The sequence below is a fragment of the Cydia splendana genome, chromosome 6 (genome assembly GCF_910591565.1).
Source record: "Cydia splendana chromosome 6, ilCydSple1.2, whole genome shotgun sequence".
NCBI lineage: Eukaryota > Metazoa > Arthropoda > Insecta > Lepidoptera > Tortricidae > Cydia > Cydia splendana.
In genome coordinates this window covers 20,565,714-20,577,839 of record NC_085965.1, presented here as the reverse complement: position 1 = coordinate 20,577,839, position 12,126 = coordinate 20,565,714, and the positions used below count along the sequence as shown (strand labels likewise).

General features: G+C 45.4%; 3 protein-coding genes across 3 annotated transcripts in view; 2 read left to right on the top strand and 1 right to left on the bottom strand.

Annotated features, from left to right (window-relative positions):
• Nucleotides 1-12,126, top strand: part of LOC134791716 (uncharacterized) — a 498,190-nt gene that overhangs the window by 72,918 nt on the left and 413,146 nt on the right. The window lies entirely within an intron of this gene.
• LOC134791766 (large ribosomal subunit protein eL22-like) overlaps nt 1-12,126 on the top strand; it is a 375,980-nt gene that overhangs the window by 24,378 nt on the left and 339,476 nt on the right. The window lies entirely within an intron of this gene.
• Nucleotides 1-12,126, bottom strand: part of LOC134791773 (unconventional myosin-XV) — a 161,281-nt gene that overhangs the window by 56,808 nt on the left and 92,347 nt on the right. Inside the window, exons 15-22 of the mRNA XM_063762928.1 lie at nt 11,814-12,004; nt 10,984-11,118; nt 10,243-10,424; nt 9,242-9,759; nt 6,662-8,814; nt 6,336-6,490; nt 4,966-5,206; nt 4,446-4,621 (exon numbers count right to left, since the gene is read on the bottom strand). Coding sequence (XP_063618998.1) covers nt 4,446-4,621; nt 4,966-5,206; nt 6,336-6,490; nt 6,662-8,814; nt 9,242-9,759; nt 10,243-10,424; nt 10,984-11,118; nt 11,814-12,004 — 3,751 coding nt within the window. The remainder of the gene's footprint in view (nt 1-4,445; nt 4,622-4,965; nt 5,207-6,335; nt 6,491-6,661; nt 8,815-9,241; nt 9,760-10,242; nt 10,425-10,983; nt 11,119-11,813; nt 12,005-12,126) is intronic.

Below are 12,126 nucleotides of genomic sequence, written 5' to 3'. Positions count from 1 at the left end.
AGTACCCGGCACAAACGTCCCCAAAATACCAGCGGCGTTCCCGCGCTGAATAGCCAACGATATACGCTGGACCAGGTACGAACCAGACCTAGGATCGCAACCCCTATCCCGCATGCGTTTTCCCAGGTCCCTCACAAAAACCTTCGCCTCGGAACACCAAGGACCAGCCGACTCAACAGCGAGAGGGACAAAATCGTAAACCGGCTTCAAGTTTGAGTACTTGGCATGCTTCTGTCTCGCGGCGTTCTCCGCAGCCCCCCCCCCAGCCGCACGTGTCGTCTGTGCAAGATGCGATGCGGCAAAGGTGCTCACACATGTAGCATCCCACAGCAGACTCCGACCTTTAGCCCAAGGAACAAGAGTGAGACCGTCTGGCCTCTTCCCGTCCGTCCGACTAAGACCCTGGGGTTCTAACATGCACGGCAGGTTAGCCGACACCATCGCTCTGCGCACAATATCATTAATGGCATGATGTCGAGGAAACCTACCAGCACACCGCGCACAACTCAATCCATGGTGCCCGTTTGCCTCCACCATCACCCCACAGACGCACAAATGAGGCTCGCACACAGTACACCCGAGCCTTAAAGCAGCACCAATCCTTAGGGAGTCGTTATCTAACAACGTCCCCAAGTGTGACGACGGCAAGGCGTGCAGCCACGCCCCAGACTCAGGTGCAACCACCGCTTTTAACCGAGCCAGCTCCACCCCCGAAGCGCCTTCCAGCAACCGCTCGTACATCTGACGGCATAAAACATCATCCCAAGACCTCTGAACCCCAAGGTCGTCAGGCCGCGTGTCGTCAGAACAGCGAACAGACCACTCATCCAATGCAGCACCCAGAAAAGGCATGTGAACATCACCCTCACTGATGGACAAAATGCGCGCAACCAGGCCCCGCGACGCATACGAGGAAGCAAGAAATGCTACAAGCCCCACGTCCTGCATGCGACGTACTCCCAAACCGCCATGTCGAATGGGAAGAGCAGCCTGACACCACTGAGATCCCTCAAACCTGACATTGAGGATGCTCTCTAAACCGCTTTGGAGTACCTGATCGAACTGTAATACAACCTGCATATGCATCCACGTCGGCGCCGTTCTCAAAGTGTATGTCACGCGTGGAATCGATAAACAGTTACGCAACAACACCAGAGACACATGCGCCGACAAATGCTGCAAGTGTTTCACAGATTCCGAAAGTGCCACGGTCTTCTCCTGGACCACCTGACTAACCCCTTCCGGAAAAATTGGCGCCCCAAGAAGCGACAGCGATGACCTCTCCACCAACCTCAAGCCGGGCAAAACCGCTTCAAAATCAGCCACTGACCCCCCCCTATCCGGGCTGCAAAGAAACAATTCGCACTTCTCAGCATTTATTTGCAAACCAACGGCCGACAAAGCCTGCACAAGCTTCCGCACATCTTCATAATTGTTACATATTTGCCGTGACTTATTTTTAAAACGTGTTTTTCAATTAAAAGACACATCAAGATTGTTTACCTTTTTTCTAATGCTAAAAAACGAACTATGTATACTTAGTAAACATTTAGATACATAACATTAGGGAGTACAAAACTAGGTTTCCAGAACACGTATAGACTTAATCTTCTCATTATAAGATTATCAAATGCGACTTAGACATTACCATAATTAGACTTTATCTCGTTGCAATAAAGTTTACGAATGGCCCTTGGCCAGATAACTGTGCCTTCGATGGCCAAGTTCACAAACATCTTTACAAGCCAACGGGCCAAAAATATATTTACAGTTTACACGACCTTATTGTCAGCGTCTTAGAGGCGTGTTAATATATTCTTGGACCGTCGGCTTATAATGATAATTGTAAACTCGACTGTACACTTGTACAGTCGCGATCAGATATATCGGAGCGATCAAGGCGCTCACAAATATCTGAACACGCCTCTATTGTCAAGGTGTTAGAGTGCGTGTTCAGATATTGTGAACACCTTGGCCGCTCCGATATCTCTGATGCCGACTGTACAGTGTAACTATAATTAATGACCAGACTAATTAGCAGAACCACAACACAAATGAACAACAGTCTCACAGTGACCCCGATATTTCTTTAATTACAGTTACGTCATTTTGCATACTATGCGTGTATTTACATTTTATTCTCGGAGATTGAATGTGGTTATTGATTTTGTTTTCTTTATGTAACGTATGACGAAATGACGAGGTTTTGATTGGGTCGTCGGAATACATGAGACGTTGCTGTGTCATTGTGTAATTGGTGTCATAATATAAGTAGATCGGTCACGATTGCGAATTTGGGTAGACTTAAGATGCTTTATTAAAATTATTAACGATCAGCATGACGAAAAAGATAACGATGTGATGATGAGATGTAGTTCACTGATATTTTTTAGTGATAGGTAGTTTAGTTAAACACTTCATAGATATAGATGCTACTAGCGACCCACCCCGACTTCGCACGGGTTACACAAAACCTTACCTAAGCAAATTATACATCAAAACGTTTCTCAACAATCATATTGATAGGTGAAAACGCATGAAAATCCATGGTTTTTGACTTTATCGCGAACATACTGACAGACGGACAGGGACTTTGTTTTATAATATGTAGTGATAATCTGTTTTTCTACTAAAGTTCAAGATTGATTGCTTACATCGCAAAAAATAAACAATTCCCGATAAAATTAACTAAATGGCTGTAATTATAAAAAAACTTGACTGATAAGGTCAAACATGAATCGCTATGTTTATTCATGCTCTATTGTCACCTTAATTACATAACACCATAAAAACATATCGCTTTCCCATAAATTCGTGTATCACATGACATGTAATGTAGTGATTTGAAATCACCATATTAAGAAAATAATCCGTCGGAAAATCGACTTAACTGTGTAAAGTAGAAGATTCAAATCGTAATAACAAGCTTATAATAGTTTTCTTCAGGTTTTGTAATAAGTTAATAAGGTTTAATAAGGTTTTCTCTAATCAATTATGTTTAACCATACTTTATTGTGGCGTAGTGAGTGTCCCATACATCAGTAACATCATTGATTGTTGACACCAAATTACTTCCCAATATTGCAATAAATTGCATAATTCTTTGACATCAATGTAATGCAAACGACGGAAGTATACGCGAGAACGATTTGAGTGTTCGTCCGTGACGATCTTACTTTTAAATGTCACATGTGTTATATTTTGTGCTTCGTCATGTTTAAAGTCTGGGACCCGACTGCAAGAGTCACAATATCGTGATATAACTGTGTTTCGTGTTTCTTTTCCTATATACGAGTATGCACTGTACAGTCGACGTCAAAGATATGTTTACACTTTTTGCCTTATTACAAAGGAGTAAGGTGCAAAAGTGTAAACATATTTTTGACGTCGACTGTACCTATACATAGATTTATACACAGTTGCTTTATGGAGCCTACAGGATTCCAGCAATTCTGCTTCCGAATGGTTTTGCTAATTTCTTCTCCTGAAAATATTATATAATAAATTCCGCAATAAGTAAAGGGATTCTGTCATATTGTATTCTTGTCCGATCCGATATCGGATATCGGGTGACCCGTGGTAAAAAACAGCTGTTGGAGAGTGCCCTATGGCGTGAAGTCATTTTATTTTAGTATCGACGCTTTATTTTGAACAATCATTATTAATTAGGTAAATTAGTAGGTAAATAGATTTAATGGCACTTTTTAAATATTACTTCTTTGTGTTCGTATCCCATATCGGATTAGGCAATGTGAAAACGCTCCAAAGAGTTATTGAGCGGGCAGCGATATCATTTGAAATATTGAGTCGCCTCTCACACTACAGATTGATTTGTATTTACATAATCCATAGTAACTATGTATTACATAATTATGTTACTAATTGGGTAGGCGTATTTGCCAGTTTCTTACAGCTATAGTTAGTAAAATTCACAGCTTTATTATAAAATGCATGAATTAATGATAATACTATCCCAGGTTCACTTTTATGCTTCCGTTTCTTCCTTCTATTTCCTAATTATCCGTTGGTATAAACAAATACATGTAGGTACCTAATCAAAGTAGGTATTTAGAACATGCCATCTATACTTATCACTACACCTTATAAAGCCCGTTCTGAGCATCCTAGTAGCAAAAGAAGTCATCCAGCATAATAAGGTGCTAATTCAGGGATAGAAAACCCGAGTTCCAAGAACCGCATGCGACTTTTTCGGGATTGCTGGCTCTTTTATAAAAAAATTGCCGACTCCTGTAGGCACTAGGTAGATACTATCCTGTAGAATGTAGATACTAGGCACGTTATTTATTATTTATTGTGGTGTTGTGGGCCTTTGAGTGTCGCATCGACCATCATTGATCTATTGTGACGGCCCTTTAAAGTTCACTACTAATGCCCGTTGCATCCAGAAAGTTCCAGATTCTTTGGGCCGTAAACTAGGCACGTACCTGGTCAGCCTGCTGCGCCAAGTCCGAGATAAGTGAAGCCGCGTGATGTGCTAGCGGGGCGTGTAGCGTGAGCGGAGGTTCCCTAGCGGGTGATAGCTGCAGGGACTGTGGTGCGGGCGCCGCGGCGCGGAGACCCGCTAGTGGCAGCGAGCGACGGACTGTCAGACCGGTCGGCCCTGTGAAAATATATTAAAATTAGTGAATATATTCTTAGAGATCTAAAATGAAGATATTTACTAAGGTTGGGTAGACGTTAGAAGATCAAATTGGAAGAGGCCGTTCTTTAAAAACATACTTTTCAATTTTGCACGTTTTTTAAAGTTGCATTTCAAAAATGTCGAAAAATCGTTAATGGCCTCTATCGTTCACGCATATTCAAGCGGCCTGAACAAACAAATTTCACCTTGTATGTACCCGTCATGATTACGGTTTTTTAGTTGCGACTAATCCTACTAGTACATCTCCGATACCCTCAAGCAAACTTCAAATCTCATATCACAATTCAACCTGTTCAACTCACCTCTGACTCCAATAGTGACACCATTATGCGACACAGCTAGCACCGCGCTCTCTCCCGGCGGCACCCTAGCAGAGAACAGTCTAGCGAAGTAGAACGGCCACCCCCTGGCCATCTCTATGAGTTGTCTCTTGGCCTGCCGCGCGGGCGAGGCGCCGGCCGCTCGGAGCCACGCGGCGCCCGCGCGCCGCTCGCTCGCGTTGATGCGGAGAGATGAGGCCGTTGATGTGATGTCGCTCACGATCTGTTTGGAAGAAAATCATGTTGGTAAGTAACTATTTTGGTAATTTACAAAATAATCTGACACTTGTCGTTGAGACACTGACAGCAACTGGCAGACAGTCACGTGCATATCACATGGAAAGTGATGACAAAGAAATTCATAATCGCAAAAAATCTTCGAGCAACACCGGCTTCCGACACATCGGAAGGGAGGGGCCCAAGCGATATCTCACCGTACAAATCTTTCTGCCATTTTTCGCGGGGGGAAAGGTGCACACAGTCGCACTTCTCACACACTTACATACAAAATCCAATCTGTAATGACGACACAAATACATAGAAAATGACACACGTCAAAGACAAATCTTGCAAACCTCGATCTCTTTTTGTGTACGGACGAGTGACAAGTGTCACAACACGCACACTAACACATTTTCGTTGAAGTATGTTATTGTATTCTGAGAGATGAGAAGTCGGATTTGTCGCTCGACCGATCCGCAATTTGTACTGAGCGAGCAAAATCGATAAATCTAACAATTACATGAGACTAAAATATAATAATTGTGTTTGAATGTAATTAAACGTATGATATGTTCAAAAAAATATTACATGTGAAATGTAACACTTTCTTTTTGTAAATTTGATGTCCCCGACCTCTTTTTATAACAAAAAAACCGAGCAAACAGGCATTTTTGTGCAGCAGTGTTCACGCGCGCGTCTGGACTCGGTCTAGTGAAAAATCCAAGTGCAACTAGTTTTATTACCCGCGCTAGATTAGATTGACGCGCTAATCTTGTACCTCGGCAGAGGGGAAATAGTGCGAATGCCGCCTCCCTTCCGTGTTGCTCGAAGCAAAAAATAATAGTTGCCTTGTTTTTATTAATTTATTAATTACCGGGTTTAATACGATATTCGCTACACACGACTTGATAACCCTTGGAGTGGTAGGCCGCAGAGTCCCGACCGATTACGCCATTTAAATTTGAAATTTGAACAATTAAATTTGAGCTTAATCAAAACGTTTTGCAGTGATTTTGAGCCAAAGCCCTAATTAAAATGTCATGTCAGTATTGTGAATATTGTCATGTCATGTGTCAAAGTCAAGTCGAAATAGAGCCGCTTCTTCTCAATGTTTTAAGCGTTCCACGCACCTGCGCGTATATGAGGTCCAGAACGGCAGGGTCGCTGTAGGTCTCATTCGGCGTGAACAGCTCCTTGCGTACGCGGAGACGCCACGGCACGCGCGAGTATGTGAGGAAGGCGCGGTCCGAAGACGGCAGCAGAGCGGCTGGTGCAGGGACGTCACCTGGCAAAATATACCGTAAGTACCAGAAGAAATATGGGTCACATTACATTGAACTAAGCAGAACGAAAAAATCATGCATTATTATAGCCGGCGCAAACGAAAAGCGCCAGCAAGGCAACAAGTACGCGTGGTTTGAATTCTTGCTTATCTTACAAATATGTTGGTACTTACGTTCAATGTGTTCCGTCCGATCCGTAACATGCGTTGATACGGAATGCCTTCGCTCCGCCTCCATCTTTCGATCCCGTTCCTTCTGGGCCATATGTGTCTTGAACGTAGCGCGTTTGGCGGTGTCATTGTCATTGTATCCTGCGTCCGATCGCGGGCTATCCCGCGCTCGCCCAACTAGCATATCCCGGGAATTCTTTCGACCGTCAAACCTCTCAAAATCGTCGGAGTATGGTGACCGTTTGCGGTCGAAATCATCATGGCCGTTTTCTTTCCGACGCTCAGCTCTCGTCGGATGTATTTCGTATATTTCTGAAGCGTCACGACCAGAGAAGTTGTCGCGCATGTCTCTCATGTCTCGTCTGTCGTGAGCGTCTAACCCAGACTCGGAGTCCCACTCGTCTCTATGCTGTCTGTCATCGTTGAAGCTACGGATGTCGGATTCGTCGCCCCATTCATCACGAATGCGGTGCTCCCTTCGGTCGGCCGTTAAGAAACGAGTAGCCAAATCGTCCCGAGAGCCAGAATCAGGCTCGTCTCGTCGCCTCGAGTTCCAGTTGGCTAAGAACGCGTGTCTGTCGTCGGCTTCCCTATTCTGATGGACGCCGAACGTATCACGGTCACGACGAAGTTGAGCAAAAGACGATGATTCAGGGATAGGTGGCGGAGGTGCGGGTCTGTCTGGAGGTGTAGGTGGTTGCATCGGCGGAGGCGGCGCCGGGCCGGGCGGTGCTGGAGGTAACGGAGGTGGAGGAGCGTCCCATCTTGCGCCACCTCCTAACTGTCGCTCTAACATTAACTTCCTCGTGTCCTCTAGCTTGTTGACTGTGCGCGGAGTTTCCGCTGCTGATGACGTGCTGCGGACAGAGTGATTAGCTGTGACGCGCTCCAACCTCTGTCTCATCTCTGAACTAAGTTTTAGCTTGCCAACGCTTCCAGGCGAAGGGCGCTGAGCGCCGATCTCGAAACTCCTTCTTGCCGTTCGCTGCGATGGCGGCTCCCGGCTCGGAGACACAACGGGCCCGTCCACTTCAAACTCCTCCCATTCTATACTCGGTGAGGCATCCGACCGCGATCTGCCACGTGGTTCAAGCTCGCCATTCGTCTGCGACTGCGGAGTATGCCTCCGTTGTATTTGACGTAGCTTGAACTTAGTAAAGTCTTGATTTATGTCCTGGCCGTTGGCATCTTTAGGCGGGGGCCACCGCCATTTTCCGATGCGCACAGTTTTTGCGCGGCCATAGGGATCCATGAAGCCGCGGACTTCGGAGGGGTCGGTGGCGTGGAGCGGTGGAGGCATAGGTGGAGGGGGCGGCGGTGGAGCGCCCGTGGAGGAGCTCTCATTGGATTCTCGTCTAGATTTTGTCACTGACAGCCTGGGAGGTGAATGTACTTGAGCGTGAACAACTGTGGACGCTCGCACTGGCGACGTCGGCTCCGACTCCGAAGGTTCAACGACCTGACCTGCTAACAAGGTCTGTAACGCTTGATTCTGAGCTAAAAGCTGCTGCTGAATCTGAAGATTCTGAGCCATTGCGCTTTGTAAGAAGGCCCTCTGCAAATTCTGATGATATACATTCATGTCCACCGTACCAGACGGTGGTAGATGAAGACCTAACGCTGCCGCTAACGCTTCAGGCGTAGCCGGCATGGATATAGGCGACATGGCACTGAAGCTAAGCGCTGAAGTATTAGCCGAGGCCGCTCGAGGCGTGACGCCACCTCCTTTAATCGCACCAGACAATCCTTCTCCATCTGTCAATCTTTTTAAGCTGTCATTCATGAAGATCGGGTCGAAGAGATTGGTTATGTAATCATCGACAGAATCTACGCTGGATTCCTTTCTGCTGCTTTTCTCTTTATCTTCCTTGCCACCTCCTTTGATCAGCTTGCGCACTGCAGAGTTGTCCAACGCGTGTAGCTGTTCGTTGTAGTCGCAGCTGAGGACGGTGTCAATGAACTGGTTGTATGAGCCTCCCTTGATGCTGGCGGCGAGGGAGCGCGCGTCTGAGAGCTCGTCGATGTTGGGGTCGAGCACGGGCGAGAACAGGTCGTCCAGGAACTGGTCCACGTCGGAGGCCTGCGACGGCACACGGACGCGACGCACGTGTGACGCTAGCGACGGGGCTTCGGAGGTGTCTGACATTGCTGAAGACCTAAAGACAAGGAAAAGGCTAATTAATATGATAATATATAACACAACTTCAATTAAATTTCGATTAGATAACCTAAAAAATCAAAACTCAGTAACAATTTTCATACTCAAAACGTATTTAAATCCATCTTATCAAAGTATTTACATCCATACCTTGAAGAAAGAAAAATGGTAAAACATAGTGGTGGTTAAATTGATCTAAAGCTACCGTGCATTGTTTTTTATTTTCTTTCAGATAAGTATTTAAAATAATTCAAAGTCAGTAATGTTGATACTTAAATACATACATTTACTTATCGCACGTGAGTTAGGTATGCACTGTCACCGTGTTACTTCATATATAATATTATAACGCGGTCTAAAGTAGGTTGCAGAGTAAACAAAAAGAAGCACGCGATTTATAAAACTTGCAATACAAAATTTCGTACCTGACACCGCCAAATTCCGAGCTCTTCTCAATATAAGCGCGACTAGACTGACTGCCGGCAGGCGCCCTCTTGCCCGCGTACTGACTCTTGATATACCGGGACGGGAGAACCCTGGAACCGGTTCCATATTCCATCTCCATAGCTCCTTTACTACTGGACACGCTAGGAGCACCGCCTAGTCGTTCTACCGAGTGATATCGGTCGTTTAGACGAGATTGCGACAACCCTAAATCAGCCAGCTTGGTCGGCTGCGGCACAGGGTTGTCACCTAGCAAATTATCCAAAGATCTGCTGCGTATTTTCTCTGAATTCTGCTCGAAGTATCTCTCGTTGAGCGCGGATTCTCGCGACAGGATGTCGTGGGAGACTTTTCTGGAGTAGTCGTTGTGCTTGGTGAGGGTGTGGGACTCTTCCCTCTCCATTTTCCAGGTGTATTCCGACATGCCGTCGTCCATGGAGTCTTGGAGTAAGCGGCTAATGCTTGGTGAGCGTGATTTTGGTGGTTCTGGTGGGAGTACCTAACGAAATAAATAAAAATGTGTTTAACATTTATATTAGGGATAGATCATGATCAAAGAAAGATGGTATGTAGACATGACTTTACAATAGATCAAACTAAATCAAATGGAAAAAAAATCTATTTAAATGTTCAGGTGGTATTCCTATCCAATGTATCTCACGTTTTGCTTTAATAACAGAGTGAGACACACTGACATTGGACAAAGAAATTGGACAGGTGGTATACCACCCTTACCCGTAGCCTGTGATAGTTGCAATATACAGTGGAATCTTCTGAACAGTGAACGCCTTTTCGCCTCTTGGCTTTGCATCAATGCCTTGCTGTCGATAGTCCACCTACCATCGGCCTGGCGTCGGGCAAGCGCTCGACTCGCTCAGGTTCCAAGGAGGCCCGCGGCGGAGGGGCGAGGGGTGTGCATCCGCGCTCGGCGTGGGTTAGAAGAGTGCACCCACAGACTAGCTCACTCTAACAGTGTTCTTACCATCGGCCTGGCGGCGGGCGAGCGCTCGGCTCTCTCCGGCTCTACAGAAGCCCGCGGCGGAGGGGCGGGGGGCGTGTGGCCGCGCCCGGCGCCTCGGAGCGGCTCGCTGCGGGTGGTTGGTAACGCTGCCCAAGTTTCCAGTTCGCCTACTGCGTCTAATGCGAACTCGCAGCCCGCCCATTCTGTGAATAACCAAGTTGTAAGGTTAAGCTATTGTATCGTTCAAGTTGTAGTCAAGTTTAATTTTCTAGTGCATATGTTATTCAATAAATTGATAAAACTTGTAAAAATCCATACTTCCATACTAATATGGAATTCCATATAAATGCGAAAGTGTGTCTGTCTGTCTGTCTGTTACCTCTTCACGCATAAACCGCTGAACCGATTTAGTTGAAATTTGGCATAGTTTGAGTCCCGTGGAAGGACATAGGAATTTTATTATGCCGGAAATCATCCCTATATAGAGAGTCAATAGGGGATGGAATTGAGAGAGTTAATGAAATGCCTGATAATTGATGTAAGCAATTAAATTTAGGCTCAAATTGAATGATTGCTATTACACTTTATCCAGGCGCTATACTTACTCTAGCGGCTGTTACTGATCCCACGCAGACGAAGTCGCGGGCAAAAGCTAGTATGTAAATAACCGTCATACCCAAGTACCTACATAACGTATGTAGTTAAGGCCGCCATACAGTGTAACAAGTGTACAAAAAAAAAATATATTTGTGGAAGACATACCGGTGAGTTGTCCATTATGCTCCATCGTAAGGGACCACCCAGTAGCTCGGCGCGCCACGCCGGCCGCCGCCAGGGCCGCCGCGGCGGCGCGCTCGCACGATGTCCACGGATCCACGCACACGTGGTGGACTGAATCTGTGGGATAATGGGAATTGATAGTTTGATATTAAGGGACATTTTAAATGAGCACCTACAATAGGGTATTATACTGTATTTAAAATAATTCTTTTACACCATGCCATGCATGAAATAAAGCACCAGATAATTATTAGAAAAACACAGATAGGAGTTATTTTTAACCACAAGTTCTATTTAATAAATCGGATAGAAATATAAAAAGTAGGCGAGTTTTCCGTGACGTCACGATGTAATGTTTCATATAATAAGATTTCATATTAGCAAATCGTTTTGACAGTTCTAAAAAAGTAACTGATTTGACTAGTAGGAAAATACCCTATTATTTGAATAAAAATTAAAAAATAAGATGAAATGAATACGCGGAGTAAAGTAAGCCTTAAATAAATGCTTGATAATAATCAGGTATCGTGATAAAATCCGAGCGGCATCGCAGGAAGCGTTTCTTTCCTGTTAAGCACGTCACTCTAGTAGGCTAGTAAACTAGACGGGCATATAATATATACGCGTTTGCCACTCTGGCGCGTAAGGGTGGTATTCTACCTGTCAAATTTCTTTGTCCAATGTGTATTTTGTCTCACATTTTGCTTTAATGAGAGAGTGAGACGCAATGACATTGGACCAATATATTGGACAGATGGAATACCACCTTTTAACGACCGTAAAAACATACGCTTGCAAGCATTGCTTTGTACCATCGTATAACCGTAGCGGCAAAGCCGGGCGTGCGTCAGTCTTCTGCGACCGCCATTCCAGTAAGGTAGGAGGGCATCGCCGCGCGGAGCCGGCCGCGCGCGCCGCGCCGGCGCCCGAGCAGCCGAGCAGGCGGAGCAGCTGCGCCCGCTCGCGCGGGGGACCACGTTCGGACACGAAGCGGACCAGATACCTGTAATAATATCAATTGGTTAGGAAATGTTGAAGCATTCTATTAAAGTTTCTCAGTTTAGTATATTCTTATAGATCGAGACATTTATCATATTGATTTAGTTTTTAAGTTCTTTAGAACAT